This window comes from Carassius carassius, chromosome 17 (genome assembly GCF_963082965.1).
Source record: "Carassius carassius chromosome 17, fCarCar2.1, whole genome shotgun sequence".
Lineage (NCBI taxonomy): Eukaryota > Metazoa > Chordata > Actinopteri > Cypriniformes > Cyprinidae > Carassius > Carassius carassius.
Window position 1 is genome coordinate 33,497,919 of NC_081771.1, and position 27,043 is coordinate 33,524,961.

Below are 27,043 nucleotides of genomic sequence, written 5' to 3' on the forward strand. Positions count from 1 at the left end.
AAAAAGAGAAATTGGGGGTGGTGGCTCGTAGATATTAAAAGAGAGGAGGCACACTAAACTGCTCAATAAAAGCATGCTCCTGTCGTTTATAGCAGCAAATGTGTCTATGCCTCATAGAGCACACCTGTCTTCTTCAATTCATCAATTAAGGCTTATTAATCATCAATTTAAGGCAGCCACTCTGTTTTGCTAAATAATTCTGTTCTAAAACAGCACATTCGCCCATCTAATGAAGATGGTTTTATGACCCTTCCTTCATTTTTTTATTTTTAGCTGCTGCTCGAAAGGGAGCTTTGAAGATGTGTTGGTGATTAAATATTCAATTTCTCTCCATTGTGACTGGTTGATAAACCAAGGGAGGTTAGTTTTATCCATTATTTCTAAATTTAAACCAATGAGAAATAGAGCCGCTATGCTAAGTCAAATACTAAATGGTGATTTGTTTATTTTTAATCAACCATAGGCCAAAGTCTCCAGCTATGGATTGTGCTTCACTCCTGTCTTTCTCCATAGACATCCATGTGGAAGAGCAGCAGTAAAACACAGTAATACGTTATAGTTTGCAATGATGAAATTACAAGAAATACACATTCTGAAGACATGAAATTAATAACTTGATTCCACCTCAAAGGTTTGAGTAGGCCATGCATCACCTGATGAGCTGCCACTGATTATGACATCTATCAAGTTAAATCTTTACACTATTCACCTGTGATGTCTTGTCTTAATTCAGCATAATGCAGCAAAATTATTAATCAATGCAATCTTTACAACTGTTTATCGGGCAGCACAACACATCAATAACTCACCTATTAGTGAAAAGAAGAAAAACCGTCCTCTGTGTACATTGAGTGAAAGCAGCTGGTTTACAGTATGTCATAGCTGTAGTGTGGGGTTTGTGTTCATATAAAGACTCAATGACAGCACGTGAGCTCTACCTTCATGATGCCGTTCCAGTTATCTCCTGTAGACACCTGGAAGAGAGTCAGGAACGCCATGCCGAAGTTTTCAAACGTGGCGTGACGACTCATGCCTTCACACGGGTAATCAACATTACACACTGAAACACAGACATGACATGTGAGAGAAAGATTGAAAAATATCAAGAACCTTTTATTTTCATTCCTTCATATTTATTCATAATGCTCACCAAGGCAACTGTGAAATATTATTGCAATATAATATAGTAGTTTTCTGTGTGAATCTCTGTTAAAGTGTAATGTATTTCTGTGTATTTTCAGCATCATTCCTCCAGTCTTCAGTGTCACATGATCTTCAGAAGTCATGAAAATATGATGATTTACTGCTCAAGAAACATTTCTGATTATTATCAATGTTGAACACAGTTGTGCTGCTCAATATTTCTGTGGAAACTGTGATACATTTTATTTTTCAGGAGTCAGATGGATAGAAAGTTCAAAAGAACAGCGTTTATTTGAAAAATAAATATTTTGTCAAATGTCTTTAATGTGACTTTCGATCCATTCAATGCATCCTTGATGTATAAAAGTATCAATTTCTTTAAAAACATTGCATATGCAAACAGATCTTTAGGCACTTTAGGAATGAAAAGGAAATAGTTTTCTCTCACCCAGTTCTCCAAACAACTCGACTCCGAGCGCAGCGTAGATGAAGAACAGCAGAACAAAGAGCAAACCCAGATTCCCCACCTGAACAAAACACACACACACACACACACACACACCAGCAGTGTTTGTGTATCTGCCGTGTGGCACCGGGCTCATCTCGAGCACTAAAGCAGCCGTCAACGCTGAGAATGAAAACTCATTTAATTCCCAGAATGAGGTTTGTGCTGGTCATGTGCTCACAGCTGCTTTATTGCTTATATTCAAGGTTAATTCATTTCTATTAGACGTGCTGGAAGCCCATCTGAGCCCGGCGAGAGCTCGAGAAAACAAACAGTTATTCACATTATTCCTCACATACACATTACTCAAACGCACACAGTGGACTTTTATAAATCACATGAATTAAGTTACTATTGACACATTTACAGGACTGAAGTGTGATCATCGGCACAGTTAATCATGTGAAAGGAGGTTTGTAGATCGACGCCATCTGTGTAAAGTGTTTTTGAGTCAGTGTTGAACACTCAATGACTCTTGAAATGCACGTCTAACGCTTCACTCACAAGCCAGACGCTTGTCATGGTGTAGATGCTGAAATCAGATCTGTCTGCTGAGACACAGCCATCCAAAGGTCAGTAATATCTCCAGATGAACTCTTACTGGACTGAAGCAGCTCAGCTTTACTTGATTCTCCATCAATCATGTTTTAGAGTCTCAAATCTGATCCTCAGGATCTTTTGAGGAGCGTTTGTTTCCAGAAGCTTTACTTTCTCTGTTCCTCAGCGGAGGAATGATCTTCACAAGCCTCCAGAACATCTCACATCTTCTGAGGAGCCTTGATTTCTTCAGCTCTCAATCACTGTGTTATATGTGCGGATCATTTACATCTCATCTCACTTTTACATATTGCATATTATTGGAGATACAGAGTGACAACTAATATTTAGATAATTTTATGTCAGTATCTGCTCTACTGGTATAAAGATCTCATTGATTTACATTACAAGATTCAAAATCTCATTATAGAAATATCAGCATCTGCAGCAGATACATGTTTTTGGCCTCTGAATAAAATCGAGTAGTTACTCCATATTCTCACTCTATCGAACTATATGAGCCATACAAATGTGTGAATGTGTGTATACATGAGTGTGTGTGTGTGTGTGTGTGTGTGCGTGTGTGAGTGTGTGTGTGTGTGTGTGTGTGAGTGTGTGTGTGTGTGTGTGTGTGTGTGTGTGTATACGTGAACTATATGAGCCATACAAATGTGTGAATGTGTGTAAACTTGTGTGTGTGTGTGTGTATGTGTGTGTTTGTGTGTGTGTGCGTGTGCGTGTGCGCGTTTGCGTGTACGTGAGTCTGTGTGTGTGTGTGTGTGTGAGTGTGTGTGTGTGTGTGTGTGTGTGTGTGTGTGTGTGAGTGTGAGTGTGAGTGTGTGTGTCTGTGTGTGTGTGTGTGTGTGTGTGCGTGGGTGTGTGTGTGTGTGTGTGTGTGTGTGTGTGTGTGTGCGTGTGTGTACCTGCGGTAACGCCTGCACCACGGTATCGAGCAGCGCTCTCATTCCTGTGGCCATCTTCAACAACTTCAGAACTGTGAAATTGAGACAAAAAAACACTGAATGTCTTCGGGAGAGACAGATACATCTCGGAGAAGTTCAATCTGAGTCTCTCTAAAAGAAGATCACACAGAAACATTGATGAGAGGCAGGACTGAGATGACAGAGACGCTGCTGGAGGTTTGGAGCTGCAGGACTGTTTCAGTCTTCACTACTGTTCACACACTTCTGTTGCTCGGGGTTTTGCTTTTGAAATTATTTTAAAATGATTGCTCAAAAACAGACTCCAGTGCTGGAATACATCACAGTGCATTACCTCACCAACGCCACTGGATCATTTCATTTAGTTTATGCCCTTTATACAGACTTTGTATTCATTTAATCCATTTCAACAATGGGAAAAATGTTGTAGAATACATTTCTAGTAAATTTAGTAACACTTTAAATCCTTTATACACACAAATATTTCAGTGCATTAATTACAACCTGTAATGCACTTTATGTACTGAATGATTTTATTAGTAATTGTAACCACAATTTTAATACATTATACATTTTATCTATTTATTGTAACATATATGCAGTGAATAGAATGCATTAAAACAACAAACTATCAGTCAGGTGTAACAAGGAATCTGCAATTATTATCTATTTTATCTTTGGATACAATTATTTATGAAAGATGCAATGCATTACAACATACATGAACTAAAAAAAAAAAACTTTATCATACATTATACATAAAGGTGTTACCAAAATTACACAAATAATTACAAAGAAATGTCACGTATCACTTTGAATTAAATGGGATTTTTTAAAGTATTTTCTTGTAATATGTAATCCAACCATTTTCATGGGTTTTCCATCTTATGAATTTTAAATGCATTTTAAAATGTATATTTCACATTTTCATCTCTGTATAAAAGAGCGTACTCACCGCGGGCGATGCGCAGGACCCTCATGATGCGGATGATGGTGGGATTGATGGGAAGCGAAGCGCTTATTTCAATCTCCTCCAGAGTGATTCCCATCACAGAGAGCAGCACGATGGCCAGGTCCAGCTGATTCCATCTGAGGAGACAGAAACATCTGAAGATCTGGAGATCCTCTGGAAGCACGGCTGTGTGTTACTTTAGATGCTGCTCACCTATCTTTAAAGAAGCGTCTGAAGCCGAATGCGATGAGCTTCAGCATGGCCTCCACCACAAACGTAGAGCTGAAGAAGTAGTTGCAGTATTTCAACGCTGTCTCCAACGACTGAGAGAAAGCAGAGAGAAGAAACTCAACTCCAGATCTACGGTCAAGAACAGATGGAGTTCTGTTCACAACACAGCGAGTTAGTCATGAAAAACCAACAGGATTAATGTTTTACATACACACACACACACACACACATATATATATATACAGTCGTGGCCAAAAGTTTTGAGAATTACATAAATATTGGAAATTGGAAAAGTGGCTGCTTAGGTTTTTATAATAGCAATTTGCATATACTCCAAAATGTTATGAAGAGTGATCAGATGAATTGCATAGTCCTTCTTTGCCATGAAAATTAACTTAATCCCAAAAAAACCTTTCCACTGCATTTCATTGCTGTCATTAAAGGACCTGCTGAGATCATTTCAGTAATCGTCTTGTTAACTCAGGTGAGAATGTTGACGAGCACAAGGCTGGAGATCATTATGTTAGGCTGATTGGGTTAGAATGGCAGACTTGACATGTTAAAAGGAGGGTGATGCTTGAAATCATTGTTCTTCCATTGTTAACCATGGTGACCTGCAAAGAAACGCGTGCAGCCATCATTGCATTGCATAAAAATGGCTTCACAGGCAAGGATATTGTGGCTACTAAGATTGCACCTAAAGCATCCTGACACCATTCATGTGTGGGGTTGCTTCTCATCCAAGGGAGTGGGCTCACTCACAATTCTGCCCAAAAACACAGCCATGAATAAAGAATGGTACCAAAACACCCCCCAACAGCTTCTTCCAACAATCCAACAACAGTTTGGTGAAGAACAATGCATTTTCCAGCACGATGGAGCACCGTGCAATAAGGCAAAAGTGATAACTAAGTGGCTCGGGGACCAGAATGTTGAAATTTTGGGTCCATGGCCTGGAAACTCCCCAGATCTTAATCCCATTGAGAACTTGTGGTCAATCCTCAAGAGGCGGGTGGACAAACAAAAACCCACTAATTCTGACAAACTCCAAGAAGTGATTATGAAAGAATGGGTTGCTGTCAGTCAGGATTTGGCCCAGAAGTTGATTGAGAGCATGCCCAGTCGAATTGCAGAGGTCCTGAAAAAGAAGGGCCAACACTGCAAATACTGACTCTTTGCATAAATGTCATGTAATTGTCGATAAAAGCCTTTGAAACGTATGAAGTGCTTGTAATTATATTTCAGTATATCACAGAAACAACTGACACAAAGATCTAAAAGCAGTTTAGCAGCAAACTTTTTGAAAACTAATATTTATGTAATTCTCAAAACTTTTGGCCACGACTGTACATATACACAGAGGCAACATTTCTCATTTTAAATTAATTTAAATTAACATAATAAAATAAGTAAAACTGAAATGAGTTTTATAAACATAAAAAACTATAACACAATGAAATTACTACAATTTCTAAATTGAAATCATAAAATCTATCAAATAAAAACTGATTCAAAATATTAATAAAAAAATAAATAATATAAATTCCACAGTGTTCCTGAATATGTAATTCTTAGTAAATAAATAAATGGACAAAAACACACACACACATGTATATATATATATATATATATATATATATATATATATATATATAAAAAAAGAAATTAAAATAACAACACAATAAAACAATAAAAACATGATAAAATTATAAAAAGAACAAAAAACATTTAAACAACAACAACTACAAAAAACAACAACTAAGTTATCCTTTTTTTGCGAATAAACAGTTTGGTTACAAAACGTGATAAACACCATTTAATAAAAAATAAATAAATAAAAAAAAGATTTTCCGCCAAAATCAATAATGCTTCAGGTCGATATGGAAAAGTACATTTTTAATTTTACGAAAAATGCGATATTCACAGAATTATTAGGTCATGTTTTCTCCTTTTTTTTTCCAAAACGCGACAAACACCAGTCTCCCTTTTTTGCAAGATGTGATATATCCGTTCAACCAATCACAGAGCACCATTCCACGCACTCTAGACAGTAACAACCAATCACAGAGCACCATTCCACACACTCTAGACAGTAACAACCAATCACAGAGCACCATTCCACGCACTCTAGACAGTAACAAACAATCACAGAGCACCATTCCACGCACTCTAGACAGTAACAACCAATCACAGAGCACCATTCCACGCACTCTAGACAGTAACAACCAATCACAGAGCACCATTCCACGCACTCTAGACAGTAACAACCAATCACAGAGCACCATTCCACGCACTCTAGACAGTAACAACCAATCACAGAGCACCATTCCACGCACTCTAGACAGTAACAACCAATCACAGAGCACCATTCCACGCACTCTAGACAGTAACAACCAATCACAGAGCACCATTCCACACACTCTAGACAGTAATGGTGATGCTCTGAAAACACTCCGCTTCCTAGTTTTTCTCATCTACTTTGTACTTGTGATCAACAATCAAGGGCTACACAATAAATCGCATTCGATTATGAACGTGATATTGCGGTGCTTGTCAGTGATAGTGTTTTTATTACTGTAATTTATGTTTTTGTTATTACAGCACATAACACTAGAGAACTGAATGAATGTAACATGGCAAAGGCGAATGCAATTTTGGAAACTGAATGTAAGGGAAATGTCATTTTGGAATTTTTGTGGTCTAATGTGAAATTGTTGTTCATGTTCTTGTTCAAATTCTATTTATTGCTGTAATTAATTTATAGCATTAACAAGATGACCCACTGAATTCATACGTGGATCAACTTACTATGTTTTTGTATTTTCATCAGTCACTTTCATATTGATTCAGTGGATTTATTGCATTTTGAAAAAAAAAAAGTATCATGGATTTATTGCATTTTGGGGAAAAGTAAATAAATAAATAAAACCGGATTTTAATGTTTTATGTTATTATAACCTTAAGATGCTATGTGAAAGTTTGGAACAGAAAATAGTGGTTTTCATCTAGCCGATTTCTTGGTAAAGAAAACACATTTTACTCAAATTAATCAAAATGGATTTATTGCGTTTTGGATCCAAACTCTTCATATATATAAACTCATTCAAAATATATATATAATTAATCTATAATAGTATCTCCAGTGACAGTAATGTAACATTGGATCCAGGCCAATCAATCAAAGCGAGTGTGCAAACAGCTGATTGGCAGCGGGTCATGTGACGGTGCTGCTCACCTGTGGTTGGTTGAAGTGCTCCAGGCTCATGGTGACCACATTGATGCAGATGATGAGGGTGATGAAGAGGTCCAGATAATGACTGGTGCAGAACGAGTGAATCATCAGCCGAACACGACCGTACGAGGAGTAATACGGCAGCCGCTGGGCCTCTGAACACAAACAGAACATTTATTAATATTAACACCATCATCATCACTAATGCTTTGACAGGAACACATGCTGATATTTCACTGACAGAGTGAAGGATGGATGTAAATGAGCGAGGGCAGCCCTGAGATGATGATGGAAGGAGGGAGAAGAAGAGGAAACAATGGGGTCAGCAGTGATGAATGTAGCCCAGGATCTCAGGAGAAGTAGAACGAGGAGGAACACGAGAGAGACGACACGAGAAGATGATGATTAATAACAGACGAGAGCCAAAGAGATGAAGACAAATGAAGAAGAAGAGCGATGGAGAATAGATGTTCAGACTCCTTCAGGAGGCTCTTACTGCGCCTCCTCTTCTCCATGCGCTTCAGCCGCTTCTCCTCCCTCCGCCGCGCCTCCTCCACCTCCTGATGCTGACGGCACTTGTGGAAGTTCTCCACCACCACACCCACAAACATGTTCAAGACGAAGAAACTGACGATCAGCAGGAAGGAGATGAAGTACAGCAGCATCCAGGGGTTGTTATTGATGACGGGCTGAACACAGACACAGTTAAAACACTCAAATACTGCTCGAGATATTACATATACAGAAGAGTTTGTTTGTAAGAAGTTGTTAGCTTTATTCATCAAGGACACAATGAACTGATCAAAAGTGACAGAAAAGACATTTATAATGTGACAGATAAATGCTGTTCTTTTGAACTTTCTGTTCATCCAAGAATCCTGGAAAATAAAAATATATCACGGTTTCCACAAAAATATTGTGCAGCACGACTGTGTTCAACACTGATAATAATCAGAAATGTTTCTTGAGCAGTAAATCATCATATTTTCATGATTTCTGAAGATCATGTGACACTGAAGACTGGAGGAATGATGCTGAAAATACAGTGGAGCATCACAGGAATAGACTAGAGATATTCACATTAAAAAAAAATAGCTATATTGGATTACAATGATATCACAGTTTTACTGTTTTTTGCTCAAATAAATGCAGCCTTGGTGCATAGAAGAGACTTCTTCCACAAACGTGGATTTTTTAAAATGTGTATACATGCGCACGTGTGTGTGTGTGTGTGTGTGTGTGTGTGTGTTACCTGCTGGTCGATCCCGACAGCGTCCAGCCCGTGGTACATGATATTTACCCATCCATCTTTAGATGCCAACACAAACAGGGACATCAGAGCCTGAAATAGAGCACCCCAAACACACAGCAGATCATCAGCTGCAGGAAGTCAAGATCACATTCATTTCCTCCACTGGACTGAACTGATTTCTGAATCTCTCCTGAAAGAGAACCATGCAGTTCCTGATGGTGAGTCGGACAGTCAGTGTGAGTTTATCTCGAGCTTAAAAACAATACTTAACCAAATAACTCATAATCCTGAGTTAGGAGATGCTCTCAAGATTACTATCACGGAAATTTAAATCATGATAAAACCACTCAACATTTTGAAAACACACCCTCATGATGCACCATGAATAAGTTCTCTGGAATCTAAAATAATGTAAAAATGACATTTCCATACATTCCATACTGTTCCATTTAAAGGACTTCTTGTGGAGTGAAAGGAACTAAAATATATGTTTATAGTCTTCATAAAGTCTACAAATGTTTCTTTTGTTATATTATTTTATTATATTTTATTGATTTTTTTCTGAATGTAATAAAATGTCAAATTATCTGTTTTTTCACACTCTCAACAAATGGATTTTTTTTTTTTTTACAAGATGCAGTCGTAGTCACATATCACTTATTTTCAAGAAAATATGGTCCTTAGTTACTGTAAGTCATTAATTATATATTCTACTGTTGCTGTGATTTTAACAATGTCATTCACAATGCATCATGGGATTGTAGTTCATACAAGACACAGTCGCTATCTTTGTAACATTTTCATACTATTTTTTCCTTCAAATGAAAATGTGTAATGTTCAGATCTGGCTGGTTTGGTTCATCGCATAAAACTCTTCACTGGAGAATATTTTGTAATGTGTAAGAAGGAAAAGAATGGGAAAACAAGGACTTCACTGCTGGGCTCATCAGCAGAAGGAGTCTGCCCCTCACCTGCCCCAGATTGTCAAAGTTGTACTTGTGATGAACCCAGCGGTAATTGGCAGACAGACAGTCGGATTTATTGGTGATGTTCTTCACATCCAAACCCACACAGTAATAGAACTTCCCTTTGAAGAGCTGTTGAGACACACACACACACACACACACACACAGAGTGAGATCAGCGTCTGACGGAGCAGGACTAGAGATCACTTTAGACTGAACGTGACATGAACCTGAACTCCCAGGATGCCGAAGATGATGAAGAAAGCGCAGCAGATGAGGACAATGTTTCCGATGGGCTTCAGTGACGTGATCAGAGTCTCCACCACCAGCTTCAGACCCGGAGCTCGACTGATCACCCTGAGGAACCGTGAAGAACCGAGTCACAAAAACAGAACCACACCGGACATCTTGCAACGCATGATGAAAAAAATGTGGTAAACAATGAATAAAACATTTGACTTTTAAAGCTGCATTTTTAAACATTTGTATATTACAGTAAATTATAGATATATTTATAGTTATAGTTAAATATGCTGTGCATTCTTGAACCTCAGGCATTAGATGACAGCTTTAGCAATTGCAAGATTATGGGAATGATTCCCAGCAAAATTTACATGTGGGAACTGATAAAAATGTACACTTTCAACACAATGTACATTTCTTCAAATAAAAGATTCTGCCAAACACATACATGTAAATACACTTCATTTTAATAACTTAACATAATTAAAAAAACATTTTAATTGTGCAGCTTTCAAATTCCTTGAAAAAACTTGAAAAACCATGATATTTTCAGGTCATTGTAAACTGTAATAAAAACTTTATATGTGTCCCTGCAGCACAGAAGCAGTCATCAGTAGCACAGGTATATTTGTAGAAATAGACAATAATACACTGTATGAGTCAAAATTATACATTTTTCTTTTATGCCAAAAATCATTAGGATACTAAGTAAAGATCATGTTCCATGAAGATATATTTATTCAGAATACAACATAGATGACATATCAGATGTTTAAACTGAGAAAATGTATCATTTTAAGGGACAAATAAGTTGATTTTAAATTTCATGGCATCAACACTAGTGAGGCTGGTTTGTGTCTAGTTGAAAAAAACGAATCAACTAATTAGTTCACCTGAGGGGGCGTAATGTTCTCAGCAGTCTGAGCACGCGCAGGACGCCCAGGATCTTCGCTCCACCCGTCATCGACACCACGATATCAACCAGAGACACGAAGACGAGAAACCCGTCCAGAATGTTCCAGCTGCTGCGCAGATACGCCCGATCACCCAGATACAGACCCTTAGAGACCACCTGAGACAAAACATGCAGAATATTAACCCTTCAATATAAAAGACGTTATTTAAAAATAACTTTATGTATACACTTTTTGCTGAGTATCATATTTGATATATCAGGCTTGTATGGCTCGTATTGTCTGAAATAGTGAGAACATGGAGGAGTTTCAAACTGAGGAAAAGAGGAACAGTGAAAGTAAAGCTTCTGGAAACAAACGCTCCTCAAAAGATCCCGAGGATCAGATTTGAGACTCTAAAACATGATTGATGGAGAATCAAGTAAAGCTGAGCTGCTTCAGTCCAGGAAGAGTTCATCTGGAGATATTACTGACCTTATTCTGACCTTTACTTGATCACAATCAGACAAGATTTGACACGGGGGAGCAGCAGCTGAAGCTGGACCTCTCTACAATTACACTAAAAGAGCTTTTATTGGATAAAACACCCTTAACTATCAATCAGATGAAAGAAGACATGCAGTAGACCCGAGTTTGCTGACATCAGTGCAGTCTGAATGGACTCCTTTTTCTGAATTTGTGCTGAAATATCCAAGTTTGATGGAGACATGAACTTTGATATTGAGAACTTGAGGTATATCTTCTTTCCCAAGTCTTCTATTCTACCTATGTATGATTATACAGTAAGTGTGGTGTTATTCTCTGCTGCTGTCAGCAGTGTATCAAGAGCAGACCCACGACAATACAGTGGAAGAACACTCTGTTCTGAAAGCATCATCAGAGATTTAACTGCAGTAAGGTCTGACAGGTACAGAGAGAGAAGGAGAGAAGAGCTGCTGCACTGCGTTTGAAGCAGATTTCACCTCAGAAACAGAAACTTGCAGGACACTGACAGCCTTCCTGACGCTTCAGAGCTGGACTAGAACACACAACAGTCAGAGCGTGCTTTACACTAGAGGCTATTTACTAGAGTGTTCTCCCAGCATGCACAGTGACAGTCTCCAGTGCTCTCATTGGCTCATTTGCTAACAAGGCTGATTTTAAAACGATCTAAACGAGCTGAATAATCAGTGTGAGCAGCAGACAGCACCGCTGAGATACTGTAATGAAGGCTTACTGCTGAACCACCTCATCAGTGTGTGTGTGTGTGTGTGTGTGTGTGTGCGTGCATGTGTGAGAATGATCCCTCAGTGTTAGAGCATTGTTTTAGCAGTGCAAAATATTTTTGGTTCAATTCCCAGGGAACACACATACTGATAAAAAAAAATAAAAAATCATTGCTACATATACTGCATCAGGCTAACTGAGACTTGCACAGCACTTACATATTATTGCTCTTTTGTTGATTTTGATCATTCATCATATAGCACAGACAGCTTCACCGATTACAACAAGAGTTTTCTGAGAGAGCTAGAATACATTCAGTGATGTGATAATGTAAATGTTCTTTCATCGCTTTCTGTATATAACTGATTCACTGTTTGAACAACAATGAAACTGAAAGCATTATAACTACTAATGTTACAATTTTATTTATTTATTTTTTCATTTGTGATCATGTTTAATACAAATGCAGTTGTATTAAGATTAGTGCTGTTAAACAATTAATTGCGATTAATCACATCCAAAATAAAAGTTTTTTTTTGCATAATATGTGTGTGTGTGATGTGAATAGTTATAATATATATATATATATATATGCAAACACATACACTAAATATAAAAAAAAATACACGTATTTACATATTTATATTTTTATATTTTATATCTAAATATATTTAAGAAATATATTATATTCATAAATATATGTTATTTTTTCATTTTATTTATATATACATAATATATATATATATATATATATATATATATATATATATATATATATATACCCAAAAATGTTTATTTTGGATGCAATCAATCGTGATTAATCATTTGACAGCACTAATTAAAATATTTAATGACATATCTACATGCCTAAACAGATTATTTATGATATGCATAGTCATAGATTACACTCATCTACACACTCATTACTACATGGTTGGTAGGGTGTTAATAAGTCTTTATGAGGGTGTTTTGGGTTATTTGAGAGTGTGTTCTTGTTGGTTCATAATAAGGGTGTTCTGGTGGTGCTTTTTTTTCCTCTCTAGAAGTATTTGGTGAAATAAAGGAACCTATAGGATATCAGTGATGACTGATGTAGAGATCAGCAGAAGTAAATGTGAGATGCTCAGGTGAGTCGTTACCTTGACTGTCATCTCGGCCACAAAGATGGCAGTGAAAACATAGTTGGAGATGGTGAGGAAGACTCGCTCCTGACGAGAGAAGAGAGGAGACAGTCAGAAACAGAATGAATGGCAGTGAGAGATAATGATTCAGCAGAGCTAGGAAAGAAACGTGACTTTTACTGTACAGTGTGATTATCCTGCTGGAAATGCCACATTCACAGGCTGAACCGCTTTCACTCAATCAACACCACTGAGTCGCTAAAGGACAATTACGTGGTTGCTAGTGTGTTGATAAGTTATTTCTAAGGTGTTTGGTATTGTTGGTACATGGTGGAGTGTTCTTGTTGGTTGCTAAGTGGTTGTTAGGGTGTTGTGGTGATTGATAAGTATTTACTAGGGTGCATGACAGTTTTCAATGAGTAATAAACATGTTCTGTTTAGTTTGTTCAATACATTTTGAGAAAACATTGCATAAAACAAGATTTTGTGTGAGTTCTGTCTGATTGTAGGATGTGACGCTACACCATCGTGATCTTGTCTGACACTCAGATCTGCGCAGAACGTTCAGGTGGAATTAAAGCTGGAGTTTCTCCTGCCAGACGAGTGTGTGAAAGAGTGAGAAACCATACCAGACTGCCCTGATGGATTCTGGGTCTCTCCAGAGCCACTGTGATGCAGTTGAGGAAGATGAAAGCCAGAACCACATAGTCAAAGAGCTTATGAGCGATGATCGTCTGACACAGCAGACGAAACCTGCAGAGAGGCCAACAGAGAGACAGTCAATCTTCACTCCATATATATATATATTATAGTTATTATTATTATGTTTATTTATTTTTTTCTTGAAAAAAAATCTTTAAAAATCCTGGACACAAAATCTCAGAATATTAGATCATAAATCCCAATTTTTTGCCACATTGCACATTTATAAGTTGTATTTGTATATACATATGTAATTTTTATAGATAAATATTAATATGCGTATAGTATAATTAAAATTTGCATTTTATAGACATATATAGATGTATATCATTTTGAAATGTAAAATTGTTAATCTGATTTAGTAATGTTTTTTTTTTCAAAACAGTTGTTAGAAACTTTTTGATATCATGAAGTAATCTCTTTTCACATTTATTTTTATTTATTTATTTTTTTTAGATTTACAGGTTGAAAATCTGAATGTGAGAACTTGTCATATTAACTTTCGTATTTGTAAATCGAAATTTAAACTCACAGCTCTGATGTGAAAAGCTGAATCTTTCAATCTGCACACACAGACAATGAACAAAAAAACACCCGTGTTTTGAATTGGAAGTTGTAGATTAATAGTTACAAATGTGTAGAATGACATTCACACAAAGAAAATGACATGCAAATGTTTATGCATATCTTCTTATTCACTTTACTTCAGTTTCGCTGCACAATGTCAAGTTCAAAACCTAGCGCTCTGACTTTTGCGACTCTTTTTGCAGTATTCTTGTTGCAAACCTCACTTGTGCACTTGTATATGCAGATGTGAGAGAGCAGAGCCGGGGCGGGGCTTTGGACCGAATTAAGACATTTTATTGGTCGATGCCCGACCAATGAACAATGCCAGCCATCATGACTTCCCAAGAAATACATTTGTTTTATGCATATGTATCACTTATTTGTAAAACACTGCAAACTATTTTCACTGAATATCCTTAGCTTTTACAGGATTTTAAGACACTGCATTGGACATTCAGGTATTATCTGGTAGACAAATAATGCTAAATATTTAATATGTATTTCTCACTGCATATCACTGTACCTGTTATGTACATGGACTTTGAGATTCCTTATTTGGTCTTTTTCCTGTTCTTGTTTGGCTGATTTGATTAATCCCCACCTGTCTCCATTTCCCTGATTACCTCCCGTGTTCTTAAATACCCTGTCTGTTTAGTTCCTCCTTGTCTGTGATTGAGTTAAGTTTATGGATTATGCTGGATGTGCTCTTATTCTCCCACGATCATTAAAAGTACCCTTTATATATCTCCTTCCTTGAGCGCCTTCATTCACACACCAACAACCCGTAACAGAATCACGAACCAAACAGTTTATTTAGTGGCATTTTTTTCTTTCTTTTTGTTTTGTTTTCCTCCCTCTCCCGGAATGGCATTACCAGCAGTCCAACTCCTGTGCCTGGAGCAACTGGACCGTTCGCTGGAGGACCATACCAGGGACTTTCTAGATCTGGCGTGCCTTACCCACTTCCTCGACCCCCGGTGTAAGGCACGCCTGCCAGCGAACGGTCCCAGAGAGGATTTCGCCGCCTTCGTGGAGTGGGTGCTGGAGAAAAATGGATTTTCGTTTACCATCTGCACCGCTGAAGAGGATATCTCCAGCCCCACTCCCGAACCAGAGACCAGCCAGCCGCAATCCCGCCACACGGAGCTAGAGCCCACTGCAGCCGCAGAGCCCGAGCCTGTCACTGCTGGAAAACAAGGACTCGAGAGCGCGACTGACCAGGTGTGTGAGCCGGCAACACCGTGCGTCATGGGAGTATTGGTGGAAATCGAGGGCATGGAGGAAAGCCCTGCCCACACTTCTGCGACTGAGGGTGAGCTGCATTCGGTTTCTGGGAATTATATGGATGAATTAATGGACCTTGTAGACTGGTTTGTGGAGCGAAATCTTGAATCTCATGTTTCTCCACTGGTTCCGCCCAGCCCTGAATCTCCTGTGTCTCTGCTGGTTCCGTCCAGCCCTGATCCTCCTGTATTGGACCTCCGGACCCTCTGCGTCACCCTGGCTCTGCAGCTCTGCAGCTCCTCAACCACCGGCGCAGTCTCCATCTGTCGCCCCCCTTGTTCTGTCGGCTCCTCCTCCACCATGGCTCCTCCTGCTGTCGACTCCCTCGTAGGTCATCATCCTGGCTGGTCTCTGGAGCACCATCTGGCTCTTCCTGCTCCGGGCTCCTCCCTGGCTCTTCCGTCCTACTCCATCCTGGATCCTCTCCTTTGCCTGCCCCTTGCCTGCCCTACGCCCGCCTCCAGAACCCCCACCCTCCCTCCGCTGTTATTCCTCTTGCGGTGCGAGGATGCACCATTCCTGGAGGGGGCGAACTGTTATGTACATGGACTTTGAGTTTCCTTATTTGGTCTTTTTCCTGTTCTTGTTTGGCTGATTTGATTAATCCCCACCTGTCTCCATTTCCCTGATTACCTCCCATGTTCTTAAATATCCTGTCTGTTTAGTTCCTCCTTGTCCATGATTGAGTTAAGTTTATGGATTATTTTGGATGTGCCCTTATTCTCCCGCGATCATTAAAAGTACCCTTTATATATCTTCTTCCTTGAGCGCCTTCATTCACACACCAACAACCCGTAACAGTACCAGAGTTGCAACGTGACTGTTATTTTTAATATTTTTATGTTTGTAAAAATTATTTAAACTTCTTCATTGGGTTAAATTCCTAATTTTCTTGTCAGTAATGGACATTTCTAAATGCAATATTTAAAAAAAAACTAAAAATAAAATAAACGTATAAAAATCAAGTGTTTGATAATGTCGAAATGTAAAAAGCAAAACCCAAAAAATAAGCAGGCATGACCAGCAATACCATTCTGAACAACTAGAGTAGAGCTAAATACATTTATTAAAAATCAATAAATGTCTTAATTCAGTCCAAAGCCCCGCTCCGGCTCTGCTCTCTCACATCTGCATATACAAGTGCACAAGTGAGTTTTGCAACAGGAATACCACAAAAAGAGTAGCAAAAGTCAGAGCGCTAGGTTTTTAACCTGTACTGCCAGATCTGAGAGGTTGTAAGTGCCGACGTGACGTTGTGCAGTGAAACTGAAGTAAAGTGCAAAAGTAAATGTCAATTTCTTTGTGTGAATGTCATTCTACACATTTGTAACTCTTAATCTACAACTTCCAATTCAAAACACGGGTGTGTTTTGGTCATTGTCTGTGTGTGCAGATTGAAAGATTCAGCTTTTCACATCAGAGTGTAAATTTCAACTTACAAATACGAATGTTAATATGACAAGTATTTTAACAGAACAATTTATTATTAATTAATTGTAGCAATGAAGTAATACTACACAAATACTTACACCTCTGAAAAACATCATCCAGTCAGTCAAACTGACCGAACATAGATTTGAACAGAATGAGAGTGTAAGTGAGTACATACTTGTTCTGCGGGGAGAATAAGTAAATGGACCAATCCTCTCTCTTCTCACACCAGTCAGGACGATAAACCTCCATCATCTTCTGGATACGGAAGCAGAGGCTCTGGGACACACACACACACACACATACACACGTGCACACCACTGGTTATCTGAGATAAAGGCAACTCTTTCCAATTAATTTTGAATACCAGTTTCATTTTCCCTGGTAAACCTTTCCAATAAACGGAGTAAAATATGAGGATTAACACATCCGTATGACATCCATATGTGAGCAGACAGCTGCTGTGACCCAGCGGAGTTTGGCTATTGTGTTTTCTCTCATTGCTCATAATGAGCCTCTTCATGTCGTTTATCCTCCACTCACAAACACATAGTGTCTGTGAATCTACTGCTGCCGTATTTCACTTATGAGACGTTTATTAAACGCTAAAAGAGCCAAGATTCTTCTCAGTTGTCTGTCAGACGTGACGATGTGCTGCTCAGCAGAGAAACGCTCTAATGATACGCTCAGACTGATTCGCAATAGCGATTTTAAATCACTTCACTGAGAGGAAGAGCTTCCGAAAGGACCTTTAAAACTGTGAGAGATCGTCAGGCTCAGAGAGAATGTGTAACTTCATTCCACTTTTCATGTGCTGTTTCTCAGAAAAAATCATCTGAAATTAGCCTAATGGATTTAACAGCAGAACTGAGAGAACTGAACACTTACCGACCGCTGAAAGCAACAGCACTTCTGGTCTGTTCACCTCACTAACCATCTATACATCCATCTATCCGTCTATTGGCCTATTTATCCACCTGTCTAGCCATCTATATGTCTGCCTATCTACTTACCTCTCTATATGTCTATCCAACTATACGTCTGTATATTCATCTACAGTATCTGCCTATCTATCTATTTATATGTCTATCTATCCATCTATCTGCCTATTTATCCACCTTTCTATACATCTATACATCTACCCTTTCTGTATATCTGCCTATCTACATACCTGTCTATATATCTATCTATACATATACCCACCTATACATCTGTATATCATATACATTTGTCTATCTATCCATATTCCGGCCTATCTAATCACCTGTCTATCCATCTATACATCTATCCATCTATCTGCCAATCCTCCTGTCTGTCCACTTATCTACCCATCATCCATCCATCCATCTCTGCCCATTCATCTGTCTATCATCCATCTACCTATCCATCCATCCATTCATCGATGTATTTATCAGTAGTGAAGGAGAACACTTCCTCATTGTAAACATCAATCCTTGACAACAAACCTCATTTATAAGAAACACTTATAGCTATTTTGAACAGGATGTTGTTCTGAACTCACATATTCCGTATCTTCCACTAGGTCGTTCTTGTCTTTGCGTGCGTTGAGCTGTGGATAAACCTCTCCAAGCAGTGTCCCCTGAGGGCCCGGGCCCTTCCCATTACAGTCCTGGTGTTCTGCAGACACGCTCTTCTTCCGGACCAGCAGGGGGCGCTGCAGGAGCTTGGGCAGCTCGAGTGAGAGAGCGCGGCCGTGTTGGCGTGACAGGAAGGGCGGATGGAGCAGGAGAGACTCATGTTCAGCGGGGTTTGAGTGAATGCTGCGGACCCGTAAGCTCCCCCCAATGACTCCTCCGGCCCTCAGGCCACGGACGGAGTGACCCGCGCTGTTCCAGCTACACCTCCGGCTCCAGGATGGCTGAGAGGGAGGACACCCCCAGTGGTGGTAATGGGCACTGCGGCTGTGGAGCTACGGAAAAAGAAGGAAACTTGTTCACTCCTGGAGCCAGATTTAAGAATTAATTTAATTTCTAAGTTAAGAAATTTCTTAAGATAAATTCCAAAAAGTCTGTAAGTGCAATTCATGTAAAATTCTCAAGAAGTTCTATTTTTTTTCTGTAGAAGAAAACAACAGTCTTTGGTTGTCTGGAAATGCTTTTTCAGATTATTTTGTATTTACAGTAAAAAGAGGTTTAAGAGGTTTTAGTTGTTTTTGTTGAATTTTCCATTACAAAACCCATAAAACGAACTATTGTCGGAATTAAAAATTATGGGGTATCCCCTTAAAATCTGGACCTTAACCCCATCGAGCAAATTTGGGGCGAGTTGGAAAATTAAACAAATTTTTAGTTTTAAAAATAAAATAAAAAAATCAAGCAACATCGTAACTCTAGGGATTTAAGACAAGGTTATCCTGACTTAAGAAGTAATTTTAAAATGGCTTTTCAAAAAAAAATTTAAATATTAATGGAAAATACAGTATAAGAGCATTCTTAAGAAGTATGTTTTGGAACAGAAAATACTCGTAACTTTTTTCTTAAGAAAGAAAAGAAGAAGAAAATTCTAGCTAGGAAGTATTTTATTTGTGAATGTTAAGTGAATCCATCCCCTGACTCCTAACGAGCCTTTAAAGGGATAGTTCACTCTCATATTAAATTTTGGTATGTTTTAGCTTACCTCAAGGACATCCAAGATGTAGGTTTCTTTGTTTCCTCGGTATTTCCCATTTTGATATTTTTAGGTCCAACCGTTCTTGTCTGTGACTCACATAATGGATGTCTATGGTCACCACCTCAAAGAGCATGCAGAGAGGAGTCAAAATTAAACAATTCCCCATCATAAGTACACATTAATGACCTAATACACGAAACGAGCGGTTTGTGTACGAAAACGAACAGTATTTATTTCTTTTTTACCTTTTGTACACAACCACGTCCAACTGATCTGAGTTCGCGAGTGCTTCCTGATATGACGTGCGCGCGCGCTCAGGCTTAGTCTGCGCAAGCGCGGGAAGCCCCGGATGTGATGTCTCGCGCATGCACATCACTCATTGTTTACCACACGCTACGCTTTCAATCTGCACTGTCTGAAATATAATGCAGTAATTGTAATAAATTAATGTTTATAATGCACCCTATAATCGTTAAATTTATAATAAAAATACAACACATTACTCACTCTATTGACAGCGTGCCATTGGGTCCCTCTGGCATTGGACGTCGCCTCCAGTTTATACGTGGCACACTAAACACAACGTGCAAAACGCTGCGTCTCAACAGCGGAGAAAAATCAGGATCTTCAGTCAGGCAGGCGTGTGATGTGATACTGTCAACGTCCTCGTCGTCATCTTGTAGTTGTTCCATTCGTGACAACATATGCTCTCCACTTCTGTTGGCATCTCACAACACTTGCTACACCACCAATTTTGAAGAGATCTCTGTCTCTGAGGCTTGAAGACGTGCTGCTGCAGCGGATCGCTCCTGAGTACTTGGTCTGTGTATTCTGTTTCAAATAAATATGTTTGTGAAAAAAATTCAACATTGTCTATGGATATATTGAAATAGTCTTCCATTGCAATTTCCTGTACGTCTAAATATGTTTAGATCTTCACAGTGAAAGGTAATACTTCCGAAATCTGTGTAAACCATAGGCAGTAAATGTAAACAATGAGTGATGTACACGCGCGAGAGATCGCTTCCGGCGCTTTCCGCGCTTGCGCAGACTAAAGCCAGAGCGCGCGCGCACGTCACATCGGGAAGCACTCGCGAACTCAGATCAGTTGGAGGTGATTGTGTAAAAGAGGTAAAAACGATCTAAATACTGTTCGTTTTCGTACACAAACCGCTCGTTTCGTGTATTAGGTCATCAATGTGTACTTACGATGGGGAATTGTTTAATTTTGACTCCTCTCTGCATGCTCTTTGAGGTGGTGACCAAAGACATCCATTATGTGAGTCACAGACAAGAACGGTTGGACCTAAAAATATCAAAATGGGAAATACTGAGGAAACAGAGAAACCTACATCTTGGATGTCCTTGAGGTAAGCTAAAACATACCAAAATTTAATATGAGAGTGAACTATCCCTTTAAGCGTTGTGGATTAATTAACTTCACGCAGTCGCGCGTTTGTGTGGTAATTGCAGTCATGGTTTCTGATCTCAATGCATTCACTCATTTTTAGCAGCATGAGCGGCAAAAGCAGTTGCCATAGAAACTTGTGTTCTCCGGCGCCAAGCTCTTGTTTTGACATGATGCTCACAAAACCTCAGCGTTCACATCTGACCGTCAATAAAGTGACACAGTGACTTGACATCATTATGATTAGTGATTTATGCAGCAAGAAACATTTAATTCTGTATGCAGTGTGCAAACTGTTTCTGTCTGAACATTCAGAGGATTTTACCAAGTTTTACCATGTTCCCAGAGACTCTTTCCGACCACAATCTCCCGACGGCATGTGACTTCAACAACAACAGCCCAACACACTACATTTAACCCAAGCGGCTCAAGCTCTCCTCTCTCGACACATACGGCTGCTTCAATTAAAAGAGAGGTTGCTATGGAAACCCCAAAAGCCTTGGCTGAGCGTCCGTCGCACATCATCAAGAGAATTTTGGTCTCTCGCAAACACAAACACACATGGACGAGTTTTTCTTGTGGGATTTTCTAATTCGAAACATTAATCTGCACTAATGTTTCCTTGACTCATTACATCCACATACACACACACACACGACGTGATGTCACTGAATCCTTCATCGACTGACCAGAGATGAGGATCTCCTGCCCAGGCAGATGGTTTTGCTCTGGTGGTTTTCCTCTGAGAACTCTGTCCTGGTCTTCTCCTCCGCCAGCGGTGCCAGATCCAGATGCCCATTAGGAGTGAAAGATGACAGCTTGGGATCTGGAGGAAAGAAACAGCAGTCATCCAAAGCCAAGAGCAGATCTCTGGACATCAACACATGCCTGAAGCTCTCCGGAGACAGCTCTAATGTCTCCTTCATGAGTCCCTGTTGAGTTTTCCACCCTTTACAGCCACAGAAAGTCAGAAACTGGAGGACTAACAGTCCATCAAAAGTGTCAAACAATCCCACAGGATTAAACAATAAAAGATGCTCAGATTTTACCAGCTCAAGTCTGTTTAACATCTCAATCAAGAGCAACAACATTGGTGGAGTAGATTCATATGTGATGTTTACAGGACACAGCATTTTATTCTCATTCAGATTGGCTTTACATCATTTCCAGGAATCAGTGTGCAGAATATGAGTCTAAATCAACATCACGTAAATAATAAGACAAGTCAGACACATTTATGGAAGCAACACAGTTCAGTCCAAAATACTGTGTTTATCAATGATTTGTGGACTTCATCTACACTAAGGTAGGTATAACATCTTAATCTGAGTGCACATCTTTTTACCACCAACTTGTATCCATTTATAACAAATGAAACATGAAGTTGAGCTGACTACAGTTGACGGGTTATATTATGAGAGTGAATGAGCAAGGATCATACCAGAGGACGTAAGTGAGTTTTTGTGCTGTTCACTTCCATTAGAGCAAGTTCCTTCATCATCATCATCAGAGTACGAGCGATTGGCATCCCCCTGAAACACACGGATCACATCAGCATGAAGAACAGGACAGCACTCAAACAACAGCTGGCTAAGTGATTTCACAAAGTCAAAGATACAGTGCTTTCCAGCACAAATTAAAATTTATAGATTACAGATTCACAAAAATAGAGAGTCTGGTGCAGATGAACGTGATGAGCTGCACAAACCTCCCTGAACAGCGTGAATTCCAATCAGAAACAATTACATTATGTCTTTCCCAATTATTCGTTTATTAGTACTAGTAAAGCATATACAAATTCCTTATTCTGCATGATCATATTTTAGATACCTTAAACACCAACATTTTTGTACAAAATTTTCACACGTTAAAAAACGTAATACAATCACATCGATCACAATTGCACACTGCCTCCCATAATTTTCTTAAATAATACAAAATTCTGAACAGGTTTGGTTTTCTGCTTTTTAGGATCTGTAGCAAGTTTTTTTGAAAGGAAAGGATGACGAATACGAAAACATATAAAAATATTTTTTAAATAAACGTACACAAAAATTTTGAACCTAGTGTGCAAAGACCTTTACTGTTAATAAGCAGCAAATTGGGAGGGTTTTTTTAGGCAAAAATCATAGTTAATAGTTAGTTAAAAGTATATATAAACAAAAAGATTATGATCAAAAAAGACGTAGAACAAAAATAAATACAATTTTACCTCAAAAATTTTAAAACTAATCAAATTCATTAATCTTTAACAATAAGCTTTAATTTTTAACATTAGTTAACTACATTTATTTGAACTAACAAATAACTAATTCAACAACAAATAAATAATTAATTATTCTTAAATTATGTACATTTCTACATTTACTAATATTTTTTAAGCCATATCTGTATCTGTTAACATTAATTAATACCCTATGAATTAACATGAACCAACATTGACTAATATTAAGAAGGATTAATGAATGGCATAAAAATATATTGCTAATTGATATGCATTAACTAACATCAACAAATAAAACTGAAGAACCACTTTGCCTCAGTCTACAAATCAGGAGTTATTATTATCAAAAGGTATTACAATTAAAGTAATTAATTTCAACTGTTCTGGTTCATTGTTTAGAATCAATGTGCAGCTCCAGGAATCAAACTAAATCAGACAGTCTAATCAATGAAGCACTGAAGCAGTTGGAATGACTCACTTCAGCCTGAAATCCCTCCACCAGAATGGCCACCAGCAGGTTGAACAGCACGTAGTTCCCAAACGTCATCAGAGCCACGAAGTACAGAGCCACCAGAGGAGACGTGGAGGCCATGCCGTTATACAGCACCACGTTCCAGTCCTCCTGAGTCAGGATCTGCACACACACACACACACACACACACACACATACACACACACACACACAGGTGTGAGGAGAGATTCGTGTGTGAGTGTGAACTTGCTTTAAAACTCATTGTTCAAGCTCTTGTTCTGTCCAGAATGGTCTCTTAGCAGGACTTCCAACCAATTCTATCAAACCTCCACAATTAATCCAGAATGCAGCTACAAGATTAATCTATAACGGACTGAGAATAATGTACATCACACTATCAAATCTGCAAGTGAACGGCACATTATTATTCACCTCAAAGAGGCACAAAATCCCTTTTACAGACTTTTCAATTAACTGTTCCCTCCTGGTGGAATGACCTGCCCAACTCAACTCCTTAGCCATATTCAAGGATTGATTAAAAACACATTGTCCTTCTAACTCTGGCACTCTCTATTCTGATACTATTTTATCAATTAGTTGACTTGACCTTCTTACACTTGCACTCGAGACTTGTCATAGCACTTGCTTATTATGCTTATTCCTTATTGGTTTTGATTGCTTCTATTGTCATCATTTATAAGTCACTCTGGATAAAAGCTTCAGCTAAATGACTAAATGTAAGTGTGTGTCAGGGGAGGTGGGGTGCCGCTCTCTCATACCTGAAACACAGTGACGATCGCCCACATTAGAGAGTCAAAGTTCTTTCTGTCTGGGACCGTGTCTCCGGTGTCCGTCTTCAGACTGAACTTGCAGCCAAATATATGCATTCCCAAAATACTTCACACATACAGAGAGAGACGTGTGATTAAAAATATACTCCAGTAGTGTTGTACCATAAGTCTCAAACTGACACACACACCTGAAGATGAAAATGAAGAGCATCAGCAGCATGCAGAATGTGGCCACATTGTCCATGGTCTTCATCAGAACCACCAGCTGTCTGCGCAGCGCCGGCATGAACCGAACCAGCTTCAGGACCCGCAGCAAGCGGAAGGTTCGGAGCACCGAGAGACCGCCATCAGACTGACCCACGATCTCACACACGCTGTGATTGGGATGGCCATTACTGAACGCACTTCTATTCTTATGTGCAATCATCCGTTATTCAAGTAGTCAATTTGTTTTGTTTAATTCAGTGAAACTATTCTATCACACAGACCTTGTGGTAAGATGTAAAATTTAATTTTGAAGCTGCTTTTTCAAAACTACAGGTAAGTGTAATACTTGTGTTTGCTTGTTAATATACAAATTAAGACAGAGAGTCTAGCTGAAGTAAGATTTGCACTTTTATTTATCAAGGATGCATCAAATTGATCAGAAGTGACAGTGAAGATGTGTATAATGTTAAAAAAATCTTTATTTCAAATAAATGCTGTTGTTTTAAACTTTCTATTCATCTGTGAATCCTGAAAAATAAGATGCATCATGGTTTCCACAAAAATATTGGGCAGCACAACTGTTTTCAACATTGATATTAATCAGAAATGTTTCTTGAGCAGCAAAACAGCGTATTAAAATGATTTTTGAAGATCATGTGACACTGAAGACTGGAGGAATGAAAATTCAGCTTTGTTCACAGAAATCGATCACATTTTAACATAATCACATAGAGAAAAACAGCTATTTTAAATTGCAATAATGCTTCCCTGTTTTTACTGTATTTATGATCAAATAAATCCAAGCCCTGCTGATCAGAAGAGTCTTCTTTCAGAAACATTACAAACTTTTACCAACCCCAGACTTCTACATGTGCATGCACAGGTTTAAGGTGTATTAAACCCTTAAAAATACTTTAAATGTAACAGAAAAGCATTAGGTGTTTCACTGGTAATTACCTGATGATCACGATGATCCCATCAAAGATGTTGTACGGATTGCGCAGGTAATTAAAGAAGCCGAATGCTGTGAGCTTGAGAATCATTTCCAGAGCAAACATACTGGTGAAGACTATGTTACAGATCTCCAGAACATTAGTGAGCTCCTCCGGCTGAACACACAAACACAGAATGACAACATGAAACACATCATTAACTGAAATAATGAAGAGAAACAATGATGAGACACAGATATTCTCATCAACTTATTCTCATGTTCTTCAGCTCATTCAAGAATCACTGAAAGAACACATGGACAGCCAAATCACTTAATATCAGCAGGTTAATAGGTTTAGCTTTAACTAATATCATTACATCTGTAGAAAAAACACTGCATGTGTGTGTGTGTGTGTGTGTGTATATGTGTGCATGTGTTTGACCTGCTCATGGTGCTCTATGCCCATGCTGATGGTGTTAATGAGGATGGCCACCATGATTCCTCTGTTGAAGTATTTACTCTCCACGATGCCCCGCAGTTTGACCCTCATCTCCATCAAAAGCTTGCGGCTCCGCCTCCGACACGCCCCCCCCACCCTCTTGTTCCTGTCTTTCTCCTCGGCTGCCTCCTCTTCTGTCTCCTGATTGGCTGCTGAGGTGGAAGGTGCAGCGCCATCTGTAGTGCAGTGAGTGAAGAGCTCAGAGCTGCATTCATTCATTCATTCATTCCTTCATTCATTCATTCATCCATCCAATCCCATCCCCTCCTGACCTTGTTGTTGGAGGCTCTTCTCTCTTCCATTGATGTTTGTCTTCTCATCCATCTGCTCCGGAGGTTTGTAGCAGAGCATCCTGCAGAAAGCAGCAGTGCGTCGGCGCACCTTGCGGAGGATGTGGCAGACGAGCTGGAAGATTTCTTCGTAGCAGTCACTGGGTCCAACCAGCGAGTCCAGTGTACTGGAGGACAGACGGGCAGCTCGCTGCTCCTCCATCAGCTGATGCTCGCGCTGTTTAGTCTCTGAAAACTGAGTCGCTATGACGACCAAACACAGGTTTATCATGAAGAACGAGCCAACCTGTGGAGTTACGCAATTATTCAGAGAGAGAAGCACACACCTCACAGCAAATACAGAACTGTCTTTCTGCAAGCA

The 27,043-nt window shown here is 39.0% G+C and overlaps 1 protein-coding gene across 1 annotated transcript in view; it reads right to left on the minus strand.

Moving 5' to 3' along the window:
- LOC132090985 (voltage-dependent T-type calcium channel subunit alpha-1I-like) overlaps positions 1-27,043 on the minus strand; it is a 120,074-nt gene that overhangs the window by 15,377 nt on the left and 77,654 nt on the right. Inside the window, exons 7-29 of the mRNA XM_059497779.1 lie at positions 26,665-26,968; positions 26,336-26,568; positions 25,917-26,068; positions 24,941-25,126; positions 24,741-24,858; positions 23,968-24,123; positions 22,707-22,797; positions 21,955-22,091; positions 18,749-19,156; positions 17,405-17,505; positions 13,872-13,995; positions 13,261-13,329; positions 10,895-11,073; positions 9,989-10,115; positions 9,765-9,890; positions 8,794-8,883; positions 8,038-8,230; positions 7,545-7,696; positions 4,292-4,401; positions 4,082-4,215; positions 3,109-3,179; positions 1,592-1,670; positions 939-1,060 (exon numbers count right to left, since the gene is read on the minus strand). Coding sequence (XP_059353762.1) covers positions 939-1,060; positions 1,592-1,670; positions 3,109-3,179; positions 4,082-4,215; positions 4,292-4,401; positions 7,545-7,696; positions 8,038-8,230; positions 8,794-8,883; positions 9,765-9,890; positions 9,989-10,115; positions 10,895-11,073; positions 13,261-13,329; positions 13,872-13,995; positions 17,405-17,505; positions 18,749-19,156; positions 21,955-22,091; positions 22,707-22,797; positions 23,968-24,123; positions 24,741-24,858; positions 24,941-25,126; positions 25,917-26,068; positions 26,336-26,568; positions 26,665-26,968 — 3,462 coding nt within the window. The remainder of the gene's footprint in view (positions 1-938; positions 1,061-1,591; positions 1,671-3,108; positions 3,180-4,081; positions 4,216-4,291; positions 4,402-7,544; positions 7,697-8,037; positions 8,231-8,793; positions 8,884-9,764; positions 9,891-9,988; positions 10,116-10,894; positions 11,074-13,260; positions 13,330-13,871; positions 13,996-17,404; positions 17,506-18,748; positions 19,157-21,954; positions 22,092-22,706; positions 22,798-23,967; positions 24,124-24,740; positions 24,859-24,940; positions 25,127-25,916; positions 26,069-26,335; positions 26,569-26,664; positions 26,969-27,043) is intronic.